Source organism: Tyto alba, unplaced genomic scaffold (genome assembly GCF_018691265.1).
Source record: "Tyto alba isolate M040663 unplaced genomic scaffold, T.alba_DEE_v4.0 Super-Scaffold_41, whole genome shotgun sequence".
Taxonomy (NCBI): domain Eukaryota; kingdom Metazoa; phylum Chordata; class Aves; order Strigiformes; family Tytonidae; genus Tyto; species Tyto alba.
This window is the reverse complement of record NW_024881317.1, coordinates 16,618,297-16,640,562: the sequence shown is the minus strand read 5'-3', so window position 1 is coordinate 16,640,562 and position 22,266 is coordinate 16,618,297. Positions and strand designations below refer to the sequence as shown.

Genomic DNA, 22,266 nt, shown 5'->3' with positions numbered 1-22,266 from the left:
TATTTGTTTTCAGTATAAAATGAAAACAAGATAAAATACATCTTTCCATTGATTTCATGTGAGAGTCATAGGGAAATAGAAGTTTTGCATTCCTTATATATAAATACATAAGTCAGTTAATGATTTGCAATGAACCATATATCCAGGGGAGTTTTGAAGGAGACACTGATAGAAGGGTGGCCAAGACCTACAGAGATTTCTGTTTTGTTCTCTAGAGCTGATCTCTGCCACAATTCAGCTGCTTTAGTTGAAAATCAGCGTATAAAAGTCTGCATGGCAGGGAGGAGCCTTGCCAGCTAGGGCGCACAGTATCCCAGTTCACTCATCAGGGCAGGCTCATAGGTGGCTGGCAGGGGCAACCAAGAGTCCAGATTGTCAGACAAGCTCATGTGATGAGGCAGGTCCAAGGTCAAGCTGGGAAACAAATCCACAGCGTAGGTCCAGTGACAGTAACCAGGGTCAGACACAGCCCAGTGGTCCTGGGGCAGGCCCGTGGTAATGGGGCGGTGGCGAGGGCAAGCTGGGAGGTGAGTCCAAGCGTGAGGGATCGCCGAGGCCCGTAGCCAGGCTGTGACTGGGGACAGGCACGTCTCGGATATTGCTCAGGCAGGGACTGACGGACCAGGGCTGAGGTTAAATGGAGTCCCTGGCCATGGGCAGGGCTGTGGGTGGAGGCCCCAGGTGAGGCTGGTCGGGGCCAGTAAGGCATAACAGTGCAGTCAGGCCCTGAAAAGTCAAGTGATATTTATCGTATGAGCCAGAGTAGCAAAGTCTGTTCCCAAACGTTACTTCAGAGAGCATCAGTAATATGTAAGTACCAACAGCGTTACCAACTACATATAAGGAAAGTAACAGTGCATGTGTAGAAGCAATCATCGTCCAGCTGAAGTGTCCAAAAATTCTAAGACCATATTTCAAAACTTTATTACCTTGGAATGATACCATGGATCTGCTAGACTAAATACAGGGATGGTTTGACTTCTGACACAACACCTACTGTACACGTAAATGCTCTCTAAAGGGAAATAATTTAAATCCAGATATCAGAAAGTATTTTGGCAGTACATAAGGTTATTTCTGTTTACCTCCCCCTTTTTTGTACTCTTGTTTTTGTTTTGTTGTTTTGTTTTGTTTAAAAGAAAACAAGGCTGCTTTCAAGTTCCATGTCATTTGAAAATCTGCTCCCAGTCTTGGAACTGAAGCAGAAGTGAGCTTCTGAAATACAATTCTTAGTTTATTATTGGGGAAACAAAGGTTACATAATCCTTCTAAAATCCCTTCTGAGAGGGATTTTCGCAGAGTAGGTCAAATAATGCTAGTTTGTAAATGTATTTCAAACAGAACTTAATTTTTATTTCAGTAGTGTTAACATCAAGAGGATGATTCATAAATAACTTGTGGGGAATAATTAAGATGATGAAGATTAAAGTGTGGTGGACAGAAATCCTGCACAAATGGAGATGTTTTACTGGAACTCAATGGTTGTTATTTAAAAATTTAATTAAGGCTAGCAATGATGCTAAGACCTGAGTGAAAGGTCTCTCAAGTTCTGGTAGATTTCCTGCTGCTTCTTTCCTGTGGTCTCTTGCTCCAATTGAGGGTGATGAGTAGGGCTGGCATATCAGTGAAAGGGAACTGGCAATGTTAAAGGGATTTTTTTGCTCTATCATGCCCTGTGGTTGTGACAGAAATTCAGGCTTCCACTTGCAGTTTTCCAGGTTTGCAGGAACTAGCCTTATTTTCCTGGACTACTGTTACATTTGTTTTCTGACAACTATCAGAGCACAGGATTAGGGGTGTTTTTTTATTTTTACTTTTTAATGGGAATGGAAAGCTTCTGCAACTGAACTCATGAGGGAAGGACCTCAGGAAGAGGAGAAATGGCAGACTCCTTAAAACTAGGGTGGGTGTTCCCCCGGCTAGGGTTTCTGAGGAATTTCTGCCAATTAAAACAAGACAGTGAAACAAAATAACTTTAATAATAGGACCAGAACAGAGAAGTTGCAGCTTGTGAAAGTTCCTCATGTCACACAATGTTCAGTTATGGCAGTTACTATGTATTAATGCAACAAATCAATGGCACAAAATTGGAAGTAGTGGGTGTGTCAGTTGTGAAAACCAAATGGAGAAGATTCATTATCCAAACACTCCCTACTCCCTGCCTTGGGCTTTGGAAATCGTGGCTTTCACATGGAAGATTTTTACTGAAAGGAAGAAGAAAACATGAAAAAAACAAATACTTAACGCAGAAACATTCAGGTTTAAGTTTGCTCTGTAAATCCTTTGAGGGTAGTTAATCTGTAGTAAACTCTTGCAGCAGAGGGTGGGACAACCCTGTACCTTCCCATTTGGTATTTCCTTTGTTATTTGATATGTAAGCTTAGTTCATGCATAATCATTTAAGACTACGAAGATTTTCTGGATGACTTTATAGACTAAACTTGTTCCCAGCTCTGGTTTGCAAGGCAGAAAAGCAAATTAGATTGTCAAATGAAAATTACTTAGAAATAAGAAAAGTATTTGCAGAGTATATGCATAGTTCTCTATGCATATCATAATTGAACATACTTGCCGAGGATAAAATACAAACAGCCACAAAATTTATTTCTGTACAGTGGGTTTGAAAGGTAGCCATTTTATGGGGCTCAGTTAAACAGTCAGTGTTTCTAGGAGTAGGCTGTTTGAAATGGGTTTAGCTTAGTTTAGTTTACATAAACAGGAAAATGTTCACTATTAGCACAATTTACATCATTCTTGTGTTTTCAAGATTTTGCCAGTTTACTTTGAAAATACCTCCTTAGCCATCAGATCTTCTTTGCTGAGGAGATAAATGCATTTTACATATCTGTGTGAAAGTGGAAAATTTTGTTGTGCACTAACAAAAAAAGGTTTATTATGTTACTTACAGGCATTGTCTAAGGGAAGCTTAATTACTCAGTCTTGCAGAGGGCAGAATAAACCATCCCAGACTATGAGCAATTTTTTCCTCTTCCTGCAGAGTACATAAACATCCCTTTACATTCTGAATTTCTAGTTATTCCAAAATTGTATTTTGTTTGTTAAAAACAAATGACTTGTAAAAAGTTCAAACTCTTTTTTAGTTTTCTAGGGATTCCATTTTAGTAAAGCTTTGCCCTTCTATTTGAACACCTTGTGAAAGAAACCAACTTGCTGATAGGAAAAAATTTTTCTATACTGTATCTGTGGACTAAGCATAACATGACTACGTTTCACAGAAATAACCAGTGTTCTTCAGTACGAGTGAGTAAAGGGTAGTTTGAAACCAATTGTACATTCAGTCACTGGTCTCTCTCTTGAGAATGAATGACTGTATTGGTTAAGCCTGTTATTAATAGTGGTGCTGTCATGGCATCTGCTGTTCTGTAGTCGAACTACTGGATGTGAACTCTTACGTTCTTACCAATGAGAGTCAAATCAAGCTAGTGGTCAGCTGTGTGTCTCATTACCAGTTCTTCAGATCATTCTTACTTTTATTCAATAAAATATAAAAAAAAGTTCCAATACAGAGTTACGTTCATTCACAAGGAATATATTGTTCATTGTGGAAGTAATACCCAGTTTCTCCTAACTAATTAACATAATTGTATGTTAAAAATAAAATCTAAAATGTCAATCAGATTAATCTTTTTCTCCCATATACTCCATACATATTTATGGTTTTCTTTGCATGTGTAATATAATTGTAATTGCTTAAATTCAATTATATACATACCTTTTAGCAAGCTGCACATGGGGTTTTCTTTATTATAATGGTCTAGAGTGAAATGCTAAACACATTTGAAAAGAAAAAGAAAGAAAGGGAAGATTAAGAAAGAATTAAGCAACAAAAAAACAGTCTAACACAAGAATTGATTATTTCCATGGCATGTTTCTGGTTTTCAAATGTCAATAGTTTGATGCTCCCCAGAACAGTGGAATATTGGAGACTTTCCCACTGAAGTAGACGAATGACCAAACTGTAAGGGCATAAATGGAATTTATCCTGCATGACTTACAGATGACATATGTACCATCTCCAAATACGTGGCATAAGAATCTGCATATCACTGTTTATTAAGAGCTTTCAGAATTTAGTAGTGAAAAGCTGAGAATGGTGGGTGTTAGTTACTGGGAAGCCATATCATTAGAAAGCAACATTGAATTTACATAAACATCTGCAGCCACCTCTTCTGCTAAAACTAATTAACAACTTACAGTTGAAACAGGTTGGGCAATAATTAGTGGTAGTTACAGTTATTTGCTGAGGATTATACCTGAATCTTTTAAATCACCTGTCAAAAAACGTTACATTTTTCTACTTCATTGTGCTCTCATACTCTTGTCAGCTCATTATATAGAAGAGCTACAGGATGTGCTATGCAGTCATTTTACTACCAATGCCACAGTGCTCAGTCTTCCTAGCCTCGTCCTGTTAACCAGTGGAGGAGTTCACCTGGCTGAAAGTTTGAATGGTCAGAGGAGAAACTCACAGAACAGTGCAAAGGCTGAAGTATGACTGCTGTCTGAGAAGCTGCTTATTGAGATTATCCCTTCTCAGATCTATTAATGGTTTTTGCAAAAAGATGAATAAAAAGGAAATGGAAAGAAATTACAGACAGGAAGAAGGAAGGAAAAGTAAGAAAGCTAATAAAAAGCTACAAAAAACAGATTTCATTCTTCCTTCATCCTTCAATTTCTTTCATTTGTAAGTTCATCCTATAAAGGTCAGGAACTACTTGGAATGTATTCAGAAGTACAAAACTGTAAGAGAATCTGCTACAGCTGAGTTACAAGTAAAAATATTAAACTTAGCATAAATTCATTCACTTTTCATGATTCTTGCTTCACAATTCATTGTACAGTCTGGGGGATGGACTAGTGAACTTGTTCTGTCTTTTGCTCCCCAGTGTTCTGCAGAATGTGGTGACGGAGTCCGTACGCGTTCGGTGGTTTGTATGACGAACCACGTCAGCAGTTTGCCTCTGGAAGGCTGTGGCAACAACAGACCCTCTGAAACAACTCCCTGTAATAATGGACCCTGTGCTGGTAAAGTGGAGTGGTTTGCTGGGGGCTGGACACAGGTAAGGTCTATGTCTGACATATCTATTTGTTTTCTGATGGTATTTTAATCAAAAAACCATATTCTTGTGCAGCGTAGATGTGTGCTCTAAGGTATTTCTACATCTCTGGAACAATTGGATTTTTTTCTGTATTTTGCTGAGTTGATGTTCAATACTTCTCAGCACCTGCTGTTATTTTACTTTTATGAAAATAAGATATTTTTCTTCTCTTCCTCTTGACCTTCATTTTTATTTCACATCTACTGACCTAGTGTATTTATAAAATGAAAGAGAAAACTACTTAGCATATTCACGTGCAAGCTAAAGTAACAGTTTTGCACCTTTTTAAGTAGAGCCTTTGTGATCATGCAAACCTGCAGGGATATACTCCTGGACAAGTGCAAGTTCCTGCCCATGGGTCATGTCAATCCCAAGCACAAATCCAGGCTGGGCGAGGAGTGGATTGAGCGCAGCCCTGCGGAGAAGGGCTTAGAGGCACTGGTGGGTGGAAAACTGCCTGTGAGCCAGCAGTGTGCACTCACAGCCCAGAGAGCCAACTGTGTGCTGGGCTGCAGCCAGAGCAGTGTGGGCAGCAGGGCCAGGGAGGGGATCCTCCCCCTCTGCTCCGCTCTGGGGAGACCCCCTGCAGTGCTGGGGCCAGCTCGGGGGCCCCAACAGCAGACGGACACGGAGCTGCTCGAGCGGGGCCAGAGGAGGCCACAGAGATGCTCAGGGGGCTGGAGCAGCTCCCCTGGGAGGCCAGGCTGAGAGAGTTGGGGGGGTTCAGCCTGGAGAAGAGAAGGCTCCGGGGAGACCTTTGAGTGGCCTTCCAGTGCTTAAAGGGGGGACAGGAAAGGTGGGGAGGGACTCTTGATCAGGGTTGTGGGGATAGGACAAGGGGTAACTGCTTTAAACTGACAGAGGGCAGATTTAGATTAGTTCTAAGGAAGAAATTCTTCCCTGTGAGGGGGTGAGGCGCTGGCACAGGGTGCCCAAAGCAGCTATGGCTGCCCCCTCCCTGGAAGGGTTCCAGGCCAGGTTGGACCGGGATTTGGGCAGCCTGGGCTGGTGGAAGGTGTCCCTGCCTGTGGCAGGGGGTGGAACTAGCTGGTCTTTAAAATCCCTTCCAACCCAAACCATTCTATCATTGTATGATATGTGTAAGTGATAATTATTTGTATTACATTAGGGTAGTAACAAGTTCAGATGTAAAACGTACTTACTTAGCTGCAGTTCTGGTAACAGATACAATCTGGGCCTTGTTACTTACACCACTCCATGCACATGAATGGGAACTTTGTATCCATTCTTGCTACCACAGAAAAACCATTCAATAGCATCATCCTAACTCTCCCTATTCTGTCTTGAATAAGAAAGTTTCCGTCCTTTACAATTTCCTGTTCTTTTAAGCTAATTCACCTTCTTTCTTTGCATGGTTGAATTGTTTGATGCATACCAAGGGTACAAAGTCTTTCCTGTATGTTATCTGAAAGAAGTGTCTGACAAGATCTACTCTACCAGCCAAGTCCTGACTTCCCAAATGAAAGCAGTCAGTAGACTAGAGCAGGAGGGAGCGTTGGTAGATGACCTTCTGTATTATGCTCCTCTAGAGCTAAGTCTAAATGTTAAGATACTGTCTTTTGAGGAACTTCTAAAAGAGAGCATGACAGAGATGTTCAGTGTTAAAGAAAGTGTAGTGTTATTATTTCCTGTAGAATTTGAGTGCGTTCATCTCAAGATTCTTTATTCAGCTCAAGGTTTTTGTGGGTTTCTGGTAAAAGGATCATAAATTCCACCCAGAATATAAACAAAATCCCCACGTTTAATAACAAATGATCGGTTTAGGCTAGAGAAAGCCTTTGAAAATCATAGTCCTTCAATGCAATGTAGAAACCAATATGTCGCTGGAATAATCTTCTAAAAACCTTTTTACACGTGCCAGGAACAGTATTGTGTGTGTATTTAACCTTTAAATGGGCAGTGAGAGTCCGTGTGAGTCACATTGGCTTTTCAGAACTGGAACCAACACAGCATCACACAGATATTTGCAAACATGAAAAAAACACCCTGGCAGATCAAGGCATTTTCTAAAAACAACACACAATACGGGGATTTGTAAAGCTGCAAAACTCTGCTCTGACCTTATAAACCTCAAAGGTTCAGTGCAGTGCATACAGTCCTGCTTCAGCAAGGAGCAGTAACTCTGTTTATGGAGCAAGTAAGTTATGTTTGTGTCCTGGCTTCAGCTGGGATGAAGTTAATTTTCTTCCTAGTAGCTGGTATAGTGTTTTGGTTTGGATTTTATATGAGTATAATGTTGATAACATGCAGATGGTTTTTCTTGTTGCTGAGTAGCATTTATTCTAGGTAAAGGATTCTGCAGCTCCTCAGGTCCTGCCGGCAAGAAGGCTGGAGGGGCACAAGAATTTGGGAGGGGAAACATGCATCACTTGTCTTCCTTGGGATTTATTTCACTCTTTGTTATGTTCCTTTTCATTACTATTACTGTTACTGTCACTGTTACTATATTTTAATTATTAAACTCCTCTTATCTCAGCCCAGGAGTTTTACATGGTTTTGATTCTCCTCCCACCCCACCGGTGGGGTGGGGGAAGAGTGAGCGAGCAGCTGCATGGTGCTTAGCTGCTGGCTGGGGTTAAACCACAACAGCCTCTCTTTTTATTAGAAAAATAAATACCAGTTCCTTTTTTCTAGCTACAGGTAAAACTACACTTTTAGATCTGTCCAGAAGCACACTGACAGTCATATGTCTTCTTCTTCATAAAAATAATTAGAAATATGCTTTGAGTCTTTGGTACCATGTGGAATAAAAAAGCACAGAAGTACAGTTTTAACTGCTGTAACCATTTTTAAGATTAAAAATTAAGTATGTAGTATCTGACACTTGTAGTCAGTAGTCACGTGATGAATTAAGTCATTGCTCAATCCTCTCCAGGTTCCTAACTGGGACTTCTGGCTACTATGTTAGTACTACATACAAATAGTAATAACAGCAATAACTCTCAGTTTATCTAGGCTACTATTCTGGTTCTGAAAGAAAAAACCCTACTGCAGGAACTTAAATAATACTTTACCCTTTTCGTTTCTCTTCAAGTCATACATATGCCAGTGATGGAAAGAAAGATACAGTTAAGTTCACTTTACTGAGGGAAGAACATATAAAAATAAGGAAATGGATTTTGGATGTTAGTGTCTAGGTGTGTGTCCAAGAATAGGGAATAAGCAGAACTTTACAAATTTTTCTATTTGAATATTAATTTAAAATGCAAGTATATGTGTGTATTTCAAAAGCAAATAATGTAGAGAAACATGTTACTTTGGAAACGAGTTGGAGGGCATAAATAGAATAACAAATTCCACCACTTTTTTTGTTCTCTGATACAGTGCTCTACTGAATGTGGCAGTGGAACTCAACAGAGAGAAGTTATTTGTGTTAGGAAAACTGAAGGTAATTTTGATGTTTTGAACCCTTATGAATGTTCATATTTGGAAAAACCTCCCAGCCAGCAATCCTGCTACCTCAAACTCTGTGGATCTAAGTGGTTTCACACAGAATGGAGCACAGTAAGTCTATCATGCTTTTCTATATCTAATTTTGTTTCATACATCTTTTTCTGTGTATATGGAAAGGGAACACCATTTGGATAAAACCGTTGATCATGAAATGGACTTGATCTTGCCCAGGAATGACAGTAAAAAGCAGGCATACTCTTTAGTACCCAGTAGAGCTTAGGAAAGTTAGGAAGTATCTTGATCAGGAGACACTACATGGTTGTCATGCTCTCTTCTTCCAAGAATCTTTCTGTTTCATAAAGTTGGTTGGCCGCCTAAGTGAGACTATATAGTGCAGTGACAAGTTCTTTTCAGACCTCTAGTTTCATTAAAATTAAGAAGCGTTTAATAAAGAATGAGGGGTGCATTCCGTTTTACCATAATATTTTACTGTAGACTTTTCCCTGTAATACTTAGAACTTTAGTGAGAGAAAACTTACTGTAGAGCTTTGTGTATCTTTAGCTTCCCCTGGAAGTGGAACAGCTGCATTCACTGGTGCCACAAAATGCTTTGGTTTCATCTGTCTTTCCATCGTGTCCTATACCTGACAAAACTTACAGGGGTTTTATTTAAAAAAATCAACATTTTTCTCCTAAATGAAAATCAGAAAGTCCATTGCTGTCTTAGAATGAAAAAGAGTGTGAAAACTACTTAGATGACATCATATCTAATGCATTAACTTGCATCCTTCCTTGAGCCTTAAATTCAGAATGACAGCTCTGAAATGTGGAGGCACCGCAGATGCCTTCAGTTCAAATTCCTTAGTCAGGAACCTTTGGAAATACCTCACCCACATGACGTGAGAGAGAGAAATCAGTTTGGTTTTCCCTTTTACTAAATGCTCGATTATTTGACTGGCCTACTGGCAGTGTTAAAATGCAGAAAAGAAGGTGGAATGGTTTTAACAAAACAAATCAGCTGAAGGGAATCCTGATTTTTCTTCATTAATTGCAGGTATAGATATTTTTTTGAAAACATCATCCAAGTTAGGCTCATAGTAAAGCCATGTAGATCGAAGCATGTTCTTTGACATTGCTGGAATTTCTTTGGATTCTTTATTGAGCTGTTAGTTTAGATTAAATAACTTCCCCTTATCAAACCCATTAGCAAACTCATTTTCAAATGTGAACCTGGAGGTGTGTAGCCACAAGAGATACAGCCATCTGCATCTATAGAATGCAGCAGAGAGATTCCTTCTGAAAGTGAAAATATATGCTCTCTGTGTCAGGCACAGAAGAAACAAGGTGCTAAGACTCACAATCTGATAGGTATTTAGGGATCCCTAGTTACTAGTTAAGTGCCTACTTCCTACGAAGTGGTCTCTAAAAATCCTTAAAGTTCTAAGCCTTTGTGACCATCTTCACTGTAGGAACAAATACGTATGCTAGCTGAGGTTTTACAAGAGCATGTTCTAAGCATTTTTCAATTCTCCTTCTAATACTGTTATTGTTAGCAACAGAGTATGTGGTATTTCTTACTGTTAGATGTGAAGCGAAAGGATTATGGGGTTAGCTGTGAGCAGAATAGCTGGTTCAAAACCCCTGTACTAGGTTTTGAAACTGTCCAGTTCGTATCTTCAACAGACTTTTTGTGTGACCAAGAATAAATGACATGGCCTGACAGTCATGGAGATTAAATGGCTGGCTAATGCAGAATGCTGGGTTTTGTGTATAGTGTGTTATATGTAACATCTAAATTCTGTCTTGGTTCCATTTTAGGTGCTTAACATCTCCACAAATGTGATCTGGAGTTCTTATTCTTGAATTTGGGATAATTACAATATTCTATAGAGGCATGTAACAAGAGTAATTATATAAAAAATCGCAAGTGTTCTATTACTGTCACCACAGGGCTGTGTATTTTCTAGCGTGGGGAAAGGTTGTACTTAAAGATGAAAGAGTAATTTAAGAATGTATTATTGAGAATATTTTAGTTGGTTTGCTACAATATCTGATTTTATGACAGTGATAAGTTGTTTTTGCAATGTTAGGAAAATAAATAATTATGCCAAAAAATTCAGAAAGAAAATATTCTTACTAGTTTGGGGCTGTTAAGGTTTTAATCATTATAAGTGACCCAGGTTTAATTAAGTTTGTGAGCATTTAGGTCAAACTGGACAGTGAGCCAAGGCTCAAATACTTCACTCAGGCAAAATTCTTGAAGTCAACAGGGGATTTGCTTCAGTATGGGTAGAAATGTGTAATAATTGGCTTTAAAAATACCATGACAAGCAAGTACAAAAGTGTCTGGCTTCGTAACAGACTTTGAAGAAGCACAGAAATATTTTCTTTAGAAATTCAAAGAAACCTATAATGCTTAGTAAAATTGTTGTGCTGCAAGAAGTGAAAAATAATTGAGTTCTAGAAAAAAAGGCAATTAAAATGATTCCTGATTGTATAAATATGGGAGCAAAAGGGCAGTGAAGGGCAGTGCAGTCAAGTAGTAAAGTTCAGTGCAGGAATTTCTTAAAGTAAGAAATGTGAACACTGTGAAAAGAGTAGAAATGGGAGATACGGATAAATAAGCAGAGAACAAGACTAGTTAGAGAAGCAAGAAGCTAACTAATAAATTCAGAAAGGGAAGTATTCTAGCATGCTTTCAGTTGTGCAGTGTCTACCACGTTTACTTTTCTAGTTGTTGGCACTATGGTCAGAAATAATTTTGAACCTTTAACAAAGCTGCACCTGTATGTTAAGGACTTTATAGTTAGAAAACAAAAAACAACTGAAGTGGGGAAGTTGATAAAAGGCTACAGCAACACCTGGGTCTGGCTTCAAGGTTCCCATTTCTTTCTTTCTGTATTTGCATATCTCATATGGTCTTCATGAACTTCAGTTTTTGTGTTTCAGTGTTCCAAATCTTGTGAAGGAGGATTTCGTGTTCGAGAGGTACGATGTCTATCAGACGACATGACAGCCAGTATTCATTGTGATCCACAACTGAAACCTGAAGAAAAAGAACCGTGTAACACACAGGATTGTATCCCTGAAATAGGTAGGGAAGAGGAAGCTTCTGTTTTAACTATGGAACTCCATCTAGTGGAGAAAACATTTAGTAATCTTGCAGAGGCTGTAGAATATATTTTCTTTATCAAGTTGGGGTTTTATTTTTACACAAAATACAGCTCTTTTTTATGGTGTAAAAGTTGGTTTTCATTTCTGATTAAAAACATTTTCCTTGCAACATGTAAGAAACTGGCTTACTTTTAAAGTTGCTGGGAGTGTGAGAAACCTGTTTCTGTGAAAATTGTACATATAGGGTGTTTTTGTGCAGCCTCCTTGCATTCTCAAAGGTTTCTTCTGGCAGAGTGTTTAAAACAAAAATAGGGCTGTGTATGGTATACTGTATTTCGTAACAGGTTCTATAAGAACCAGTAACATTAAACTAAGAAATTAAGGGCAATTAAGCAGTTTTATGTATAGTAAATATACACATAAATATGATTTGGCATTGGAATTAGTCATTCATCTCATACAGATTTTATTTTAATAGTAATGAGAATGACTAGGGAAACGAAGATATGTGTTTAGAAATAATTTTAATTCCTACATTCTACAACAATTTTCAGTTGACAATTATTCAACATAATTTAAGAGAACTGTATAAAAAAAACTGGTATACCAATATTATTAGGGGTTTTTTTATTTTATTTGTGTTATTTATTTTAAGCAGGTTTGTACAGAAGTGCTCATTTTTATATCTGCTATTAGTGTTTTGTCATTCAGTCTTTTTCTTAATACCTCGGTTTCTGTGATCACGTATGTGAATATTTGAAAATCTTAGTTGTCACTTAGAAGGTATTTCTAACCCTGTTGGTTGTAAAGGAAAACTTCAAAATATGAACAGACCACATGCAAAAAAGCTTAGAAAAATGGGGAATTATAAAAACACCAAATTTTGTCTTTTTTAATCTAGTTAATTTAAACCATTTGTAATATTTGTGAGGTGGGAGGTGGTTTACTATTTTCCATTACTTAGGTTCATCAGTACTTGAAAATAATATTTGCAGGTTCTGGTGCCATCTGTATGCTGCCACAAAAGACTAGTACCTGGTGAATCTAAAAATTAAGTGGACAGATACCTAAGTGAAGAATACTAGAGACTTTCCTATCATCTTCATTCATGACAAATTTTCTATTTAAAAAAAACAGCAACAAAGTCCCCCCCAAAAACGCCACAACAGTAGAAGTGGGGATAGGTACATTTCTTCCATGGTTTAATGTATCTTTGTATTAAATGTAGAAAATCTTGAATAACCCAACCTGTTTGCATAGGTAGCCTATTTTAACCTGACAATGAACATTTAAATCCAGGTCCAAGAGATTTTACGTGGTAAAAAGAAAGGGGATTGGTAATTTGTTGCTCTAATCCTGTTTTCTTCGGTTTCTTCTCTCTTCCTTTTTCTCCACAGATGAGAACTGCAAAGATAAATACTACAATTGCAATGTGGTGGTTCAGGCCCGGCTCTGTGTCTACACCTATTACAAAACAGCCTGTTGTGCATCCTGTACACGTGTGGCAAACAGACAATCAGGGTTTCTAGGACGTAGATAACAAATACTCCTCTACACAAAGCGGCAATGTCAGTCTTTGGATGGAGCTTGAACAGTGTTACTGGCTCGACTACAGCAGGTTTTAGCTTCTTAGAGATGGTTTTTTATATTGCTGAGTACATCAAGACTATGGTTAAATCTCGCACTCTTTCAGTTACAGTTATTATGCAGTTATCTTTTTTAAAATGTTTGTTGTAAAACCATGATCTTTGTAAAGCATTAATTTTTAATGATACTATTATTTGCACCTGCTCATCAGATAATTATTTAAAGAACATACCAGCCTTAGTATTGTGGAATTAATGAAAACTAAATCAATCACAGGCAATTACTGGAGATATTTGACCAGTATGGATGCAGCTGCTGCATTATTTTCTGAGTGCTTACTCGTATTTTGGACTGCCTTAAATTAGACGACTAAATCAATGAAGCATGCACATGAGAAAAATTACTTCACAAAGAACCAGACACTTGAATATCCATTTGTCATCAGTTTCTTAGCACTCTAACTTATATTTTGAATTACTTTAGTCCATTCATAATAAATTAGAGTCACTGTTAAGCTCTCTCAGTTGTACTTTTAGCTAACTTCCTGTCCTCAGGCAGCAAATATATATACACTTGACTGCCAAAAAGTGCCTTTATATTTAATTTATAAACTCTTGAAGTTACACTTTTCTAACTTTGTATGGATTTTAAAATACATTACCTACCAGAGTGCCACTAGTGTCTAGCCCTTTAAGTCTTTAACAACTGCAGCGGTCGGTGAGACAGATTTACCAGAAAGGTGAAGAGCCTTTGCCAGTATAAAAAAAGTGATTGTTTCCATTGGCAAGGTCTCCTTCCTGTAGGGCAGTTATTTCAGTGAACTGCTATCTTGCCTAATGTCTTGTCTCTGCACTATTGCTTAACAACTATCATACCAAAGTTCTTTGTCCAGACCTAGTCTGGATACGTTACCAGTTTCTGAAACAGCCACCAAAGGATGCAGATGCAGGCCTCTGCGCTTTATAGTAGTCTGTTACTTTTGGTAGCAGGCAGCAGTATGAGTGTAGTAGCTGAGTATCTGTGAAAAGGAGATCTTAACTATTGACATGCTTCAGGTTTTGATGAGCTTTAAAACATACTCATCTTTTCTTAGTCGATGGTTCATCCCACAGATCAATTCATATCACTTCTTTTCTGCTACTCAAGAATGGTTCCAAACTTAGAGATGAATTTAGGTGGTGATTTTTCATTTCTGCAATTTCTGTGTGCAGCCTTGGGACTTGTTAAAAGCAAATAGAATGTGCTATGCAGTGCAGATGAAAGTTTTTGCATAATCTGCACATTCTCTAGCTTCTACCTGAGAGGACTTTCAAATATGTAAATAAGGCTGAGAGAAAAAATAAACACCTCTGCTTATTCAGCTCTTTATTACAGCATATTGCTTGTAAATTAGTGATACCCAACTATGCATTTATTACTAAGGTACCTGTTGACTGAGTTGAAAAACCGTTTTAATAATCTATGTTAAGTTACTCCCAGTGATGTGATATAACAGTGATTAAGGTGTCCTGCTGCTGCTGAAGAGCCACATTTGAGCCTCACTGTGTTTTCTTTTCTTCTTACTGCTTCAGTGTCAAGGGTGTAGAAGAGAGACTGGGGCCTTGGGACTTGTCACATCAGTTTCTGTGCTGGAAGCCACAGGAAGGTAGAACTCCTGTAGTCTAAAAGCTGCCTGGGGTTGAGACAAACACTAAATTTTTTGATTTGGTCACTCATGAAAAATAGATTTTGGACACGATGATGAACTGCTATTGTTTGGCTAAGTGAAATGAAGGAGTGTTTCCTCTAAAAATTGAAGTTACTTTTTGTGACTATAAGTCAATAATGTCATTGGCTGTTTCTGTACACCTTGATTTGGGCTTTTTCACTGTAATTAATTGATATAAAGCTGTTAGAAACAGAAGTGTTAATTAGAGTTCATTTCATTTGCTTCAAGAATATTTCACAGTCCTATTCCCTTGTACTGTGAAGATGTATCCATAAAAATAACTTACAGATTTGTGATCATATTATATGCCTTAGATTCCTGACCAAAGAATGATATGGAGAAAATGCAGCATAAAAAACCTCTGTAATCCAGTATTTGTAAATACAGATTTTCATCTGGATATCTCATTGCAGCAAATCTTAACATACAGTTTGTAATTTCTCCTGTTGTCTCTTTTGTCTCAAGGAAGTGTATCCTGTCAGCTTGAGGGAAATACCTGTTCCATAGAAAGGCTTTCTGAAAACCACAAGGTGAATGACATACAGAGAGGTAATCAGGTTTGCAAACAGTTCATAGAAAATTATCTATTTGCTCACACTTTCGGCTGTGAGACAGTGACTCAGCACATGGATAGGTGATCCCAGTCTTTTATAAAACATGTCTTTTTGCTCTGGAATATATGGCCATTGGGTTATTTTACAATGATGATCTTATAGGCTCCATTAAGCAACCACTAAAGTAGAGAGAGTTCATGGGAGCTAAATATCAAATAATATATCCATACACATAGCAATATAACCCTGTATTATGCCTAAGTTATACAGCTTTGTGAATTGAATGCAGTGAGTTATGCTTATACAAATGGTACTTTTTTTTTTTTTAGTAAGGGGACAGTTTTCAGATGTACCAGATAAAACAAAAAAGATTGTTTCACCTAATTAAACATTTAATGATAAGAAAACTGCCAGAACGTTGCTGAACTTAATCACTTATCATCTCTTCTCGTGTGTCAGCATAATCAAAACAGTTGTTCCTGCAAAATGAACTAATGAACCCTTCTTTTCAGCACTTTGATGTACTAATATTATCTACAGAAAGTAAATGCTACACTCAGATTTCACCATCACACAAAGTGCACTTTTGAAATTGTGACTACAGCAAGGGTTTGTTTTAATACAGCAGTGCACCAATTTAGGATGACAGCTGCAGAGGGCCTGATTTTTCTTTCACTGTAAATCAGAGGTGTCCTTAATGAATGCAGTAGACTTAGAGCAGGTTTAAAACCAATGTAAGTAAGAAATGATGCAGGCTTCTGAGTTTGAATGCTTTAATTTCTTTTTCTGATATTTTAACATCAGTCCAAATCCTGCAGAATGGTAGAAAGAAATTCTTCCTTGCCTTGAAGATTTTCACCTTACACAATCCAGTAAGACCAGAGTAAGTGTAGGGGGACTGCTGTAGATTGTTGATTTAAAGAGTCTAAGCAGTCTAGCTGCTTATAGGGGTAGAATCAGCTTACAGCTTTCATGTCTTGCAGACAGGCAGCTGGCCAAAATCGGCTCTGTCCCGAGCAGGCTCTGTGCCTCAAAGCACTTTCCTTCTGGAACTGAGGACTGGTGGTGTGGTTGTTTATCAAGTTATCAAGGGTCCATCTGAGTTTGCTAGCTCCTGCACAGTGTCAAAGCCAAGCATATGTAGGTAGAATTTCTTGTGTATAGCAACTGCATGCCAAGTTTAAGAGCATTTATTAGCAGTTCTGAATTCAGGGAGTTCTCCCTTCCTCTTGCTAGAACAAGGTGGGGTGGAAGCATGAGGGTTGCTCCTGTGGGAATGACCCAGTGTCTGACTTGGCCAGCAATGAGGCAGAGTTAGTACTTACTTAAGTGTGTCTGACCTTCAGTCCCTAGGGCTCTGAATTAGGGAAGGGCCTGTCAGCAGGCGGCCGAGTGCTGGGGAGTGCAGTGCAGGAGCCACAGGTGTTCTTGCCAGCCTGCTAGCCTTGAAGTCCAGCTGTACTGTGTGCCCACTGACTCCATGCAGGACTACCTCAGTATCCCTGCACAGGGAACTAGTTTCTTCCTCATGACATGCATAATCTATTTTCTTTTTTTTTTCCAGTACTTCAGCAAATGGAGAACTTTATGTATGGGTAAAGCAGTGTTTAATCTTGTTGGTTAGATCCCACTTCTATGACAATATGCTGCAGTTTAGAGTTTGATCCTTTTATACAGAAAAACCTCAGTGTGTTGCAGAGCATGTTAAGTTAATGACATGTTAATTTGAAGACATATTATAGGTTACTTGTTCATAGACTTGATAAAAAGTGATCAGTATAGCTCTGACTCAAGTGAGTACATGAAACTCCTAGAATGGAAGTCCACATGGGGCAGCAGTATTGCCAAGATCTTGCTACTCTCTTTGCTTATGTCTGAGTCCTAGAAGGTACCAGTAGTCCCACTGAGGGAGGAAGGAGGTAGGTGCTGGAAACAGTTTATGGCTAGTGAAGGGGAAGTTATGCCTTCCTGAAGGAAATACTTTGCTTCCATTCTTTATATCGATACTACTTTAAGTAGTAAAATGTGCTTGCCAGGGCTTTGGTTCTCCCTTTTACTCCACAAGTGTTCTTGTCTTCCTCTTGTCTCACTTCCCTTTGTCCTATGGATGACAATATTCAAATTTGCCAGAATTACTGAAAATCCTGAACTGGCCATTTGGTTGATAAGAATCTCTGTTAGAAATAAGCCCAGCTATTAAGAGAGCTATATTCCTGCAGGTCCAGTGATTTTTTTGTGTGTGTGTATGTGTCCATGTTGGTTCATTTTAAATGCATAGTATTAAAGTACCTACTGAATTAATTCCTGTGCAACGAACCTGTGATTGCACAGCTATTGAAATACGTAGTGGCCCTTCATTCTCACATCTAGTATCTATTGCATAAAAGCAGAGAATTATCCTCTTTACACTCAAAAACAAAAAACTGTGTGTCTACCTGGTTTTCTTGAGACTTACACTTAGTGTCTCTGATTTCTTAAGAGCTGTCTGTGTATTGGGCAGATAATTTATGTGCATATCTATAATTGTAACACAAAACATGAAATTTTGAACACTGAAAGTAAACTTTTGTTATTCCTAAGCTTACAGAATATGTTTGTGTGGAATACATTAGCTGATGTTTAGAAAATGGAACAAAATAATTGTTTCTATCAGAAATGAAAAATCATCCATTAAGCATTTTCACTATATTTTAAAGCAAACTTGTCATCATTATAATATCTCAGTAGTGTGGGTGGAATTCAGACCTGGTGAAAGGGAAAAAATTCCATTTAAGAGAACTCATACCAGACCTGACCTCAGCTCTTTGCTTTTCAGCTTTTAGCAACCAGAAGTTCTTAAGAATGTGAGTTCCCAATCTTCTATATGCCCATTTACTATAATGGGTTATAAATAACCACCACTAAATCTGGAGGGGAAGGGAGCTTAATTTTGAGCAATCATTGACCTTCCAGAGACAGTCTGTCATTGCTGCTTGCCCTGAACTGTTTTGTCCATGCTGTGTTTGGGTCTCTTGAGACCTGTGGCCTTGGCACGGGTTGGGTACATACGAGTTTGTGAAGTCCCATCATAGTCACTCAGGATCTACATAGAGGATCAGGAAGGACTGGAGACAAAAGAAACCCTAACTTTTTAAATATGTATAAAATTGTCTACTTGACCCTCATAATGGATTTTGGCAGAAGGATATACTTTATTATAACTTATTTTGTTGTTATTTGTAAATACAAGATGTCTATGGGAAATATGTAATTCTGAGCTGTGTCTATGGAACAAGCCACTGCACCAAAATATTTCAAATATTTAGAATAGGCAGATTTTTTTATTAAAAGGGACCTAATATGTATTTATTTACATATACCATTCAAATTTTGTCCAGCTCTTTCATTATACTAACCCAGCTTTTTAGGGAATTTTATAGCACAGGTATTACATATATATTTTCATATATATATGTCATACTCTAAGTCCATAACAGTTTTCTAAACTTTCTGATTAGCCAGTTCCTTGAGTGAATTAAAGCGGGGGAGAGTTTAGGCAAATTGCTTTCTGACTCGTTCGGGAATATGTATCCATGGCAATGCACCTGAACCAGAACTGTACAGCAACCTTTTCATATTGTATACATTTTCTCTTTGATGAAAAAATGTTAACTATTTTTGTTTATGACTAATTTATTTTTTATTATTGTGAAAAATAAAGTAATTCAAGATGAATTTGTGTGACATGATTCATTTATTATTTGGTTGATTTGTTCTAACAGAGTTTCTTGAGAATTAAGTATCAACAGGGGTATAACATACTAAGGCAATCCTTACTCAAATTCAGGAGTGGGCAGGATATAATCATGTTGCAAAAGGCTGCATAACCTGTGTTACCGCCTTACAGAAGTGATTGCAACAACCGGATGGACTGCCCTGAAGATAATCATGTGCATTCCGCAGGGGGAAGGCAGACATGTCCTGGTGGTCTGTCAGGGCCTGTTAATTTTCTGTTCAGGTTTGCTCCCAGTATATTCTCAACTTGATCGTAAATTTGCAGGATAAATTTCTGTCACTCATATAGACTCAGCAAAGGAAGTGTTTGTGTTTTCAGGAAGTGGGGTATAAATCCCCAGAGCAGCAGTGCCTGCTGTGCCTTGGTTGAGCTGGCATTCCCAGTTTTGGAATCTTGCTATTCTTTGTTTGTAATTGCATCTGTTTTTCTCTTAGTGCTTTACCAGTGAAAAATTAGCAGTGTAATGGCAAAATAATCTAAGCATGGATGAAGCTGAAGCGTGTTCATAACATAAACCGATGTCTTATGCTGTGGACCAAGCACCCTGGGTGCTGAGGGAACATGCAGTCTTTAGGTAAATTCCTCTTTGTAGTTGATGAAGGATCATATTTATTTTTCCCCCATTCTGGCATAACCAGACCAGCACTGTTGGCAGTTCATTACAAATTTCATTAGAATTTCACTGTAAATCGGTGAAATTCAAAGGGAGAAAAAATCTAAACCTTTTTGAAGATAATTTAATGTTACTTGATCTTTCAGTTTTGCTGCTATGAGAAATCCTGCACAGTTAAAGAAAAGGGGACACTACCGGTATTGTGTGTTTTGCATTTTATTCCCGAATTAATGATTACACGTGCGTTAACGAGATCACAGCCACGTGCTGTGAGCGGGGACAGTCTGCGCGTGCGCGATGGGGGGTGGGAGGGTGGGGTGTGGAGGTGTGTGTGAGGGGGAGGAGGCACGCGCACGGCGCCGCCTCGTGCCTTTCGCGCTCAAACCGCGGTCGGTGGCGCGCGGCGGCTGCCTGAGGGCAGGAGCGGCCCTGACCCGCTGCGCGCCGAGGAGAGACTCGCGCAGCCCCCGCGGCCCGCGTACGGTACGCGGAGAGCATTGGTCTCGGCGCGGCACAACGTGCTTCCCCTTCTCCCCACCCCCCTGCGCGGTGGAGCGGAACCGCAGGTGCGCAGCGGCAGGGCGAGCGCGGAACGAGCCTGGGCCTCCTCCCCGCGGCTGCGGGGCAGGGCGCTGCGGGTGGGGAACGCGCGTGTTTCCCTCTGGACTCTGCATATGCCAAGATCTGTGTCTGTAAGTGTTTAATAGATACTTGGTCTGTTTTTTTTTTGTTTTTTTTTTTTTTTTTTTAAGAAGTAGAACTTGAATTATTAAGACATAAAATTATACGATATTAGATTCCTTAGTCTTCTCCCATGTGTTCTAAAATTTCAGTGTAAAATTAGATGTCCTGTAGCAAATGCAGTCCTTTTTTTTTTCCTTCATCTTTCAGCAGGGAGGTGGTCATGGTACATGTGGCTTGTCAGAGCCTTCGAGCCTGAGTAGCATGAGAATGATTTTGTATTCCCAGATGCTGCCAGTTTCAGGCCACAGAGTGGGTTCACTACGTACTGTGATTTGTGCAGAGCTGACCTGTGTGAAAGTAAATACAGAGGCTGTAGCTGAAGTTTCATAAGCCGTATGCAACCCTGCACTGATTCACTGTAGAGTGCAAAATGCTCATATTTAATTCCTGACTCCACACCCTGCTTCCATATTAAACTTTGTCAATTCAGAATGTTCTCAGGGAAGCAGTATAGCCACATATCTTAAAAGGAAAGGGGAGCCAAAGGAAACCATTACAGAGAGTTTACTGAAGAGGTAAAATTAAAGAATTGCCCTTAAAAGAACCTGAAAACTTAATTTTGCCTTTCCATACATGCTAGTTCCAATAAAGAACACATACAGAACGGTCAGTGCTATCTTCCTGTCCTATTTTCTAATATAGCTAGGCTGATGTGACCATTGATGAAGAACCAGCTATGTTCTTTGATTTGGTTGGTTTTAGCTGGGGTTTTGGAGGTGTGTGTATATGTATACACATACAGAGAGACAGAATGTAGCATAACACCTATCTACAAAAAATGTAAATTCTCTTCACAGAATAGTTGAGGTTGGAAGGTACCTCTGGAGACCATCTACTTCATCCACCCTGCTCAAAGCAGAATCAGCTACAGCAAGTTGCCCAGGGCTGTGTCCACTCAGGTTTTGAATACCACCCAAACGTGTTTTCTTACTTTCAGATGAGGTTTCCTGTTGTTCAGTTTGTGACCACTGCCTCTTGTCCTGTCACTGGGCACCGTGTAAAGAACCTGGCTTTGTTGTCCAGTCCTTCCATCAGGTATTTATACACAAGATCTGCCCTGAGCCTTCTCCGGATTGAAGAGTCCCAGCTCTCTTGGCCTCTTCTTGTATCAAGGGTGCTCCAGTCCTTTAATCAACTTTTTGACCCTTCACTAGACTCCCTCCACTAAGTCTGTCTCTGTCTTATACTCTGGTAGATCCTTGTACTTAATTGATTCTGATGATTTACGCCTTAATATTCTAAGTGAACCAACCAGGAACTCTGCACACAAGATACTCTTCTCTGTAAAAACATAATAGAATCCAGATAGTGGGAAACTGCACTTATTTTTCTGGTGTACCTAGTGCAAGAGTAAGTGATGAAGAAAGCATCCAGAATAAAGGCAGCAAATACATAACCATGTACCTAACAGCCTACTAAGTAAGTGCTGAAATCCTTCAGGTTTTTTAGTTTTTTGTTTTTGTTATTTAATTTCACTGACTTATTTCATGTTTCTTGTTATACTTGGCTATATGCTAACAGTCACTGCTTTGGTTACAGATAACAAGATATACAATAATAATAGTTTTGACTTAAAACTTCCTGGAGGCCGTGTTAAAAACACCTGGATACCTTGTTTATGCTGTTTAAACCTCTTG

The 22,266-nt window shown here is 38.9% G+C and overlaps 1 protein-coding gene across 2 annotated transcripts in view; it reads left to right on the top strand.

Moving 5' to 3' along the window:
- The window catches only part of THSD4 (thrombospondin type 1 domain containing 4), a 351,408-nt gene extending 332,197 nt beyond the window's left edge, over positions 1 to 19,211 (top strand). For both annotated transcript variants that reach the window (XM_032990466.2, XM_032990467.2), the window contains 4 exons: positions 4,908 to 5,081; positions 8,466 to 8,645; positions 11,484 to 11,628; positions 13,046 to 19,211. In XM_032990466.2, the coding sequence (XP_032846357.2) occupies positions 4,908 to 5,081; positions 8,466 to 8,645; positions 11,484 to 11,628; positions 13,046 to 13,188 (642 nt within the window). In that variant the 3' untranslated portion in view covers positions 13,189 to 19,211. The remainder of the gene's footprint in view (positions 1 to 4,907; positions 5,082 to 8,465; positions 8,646 to 11,483; positions 11,629 to 13,045) is intronic.
- The last annotated feature ends 3,055 nt before the right edge of the window (positions 19,212 to 22,266 follow it).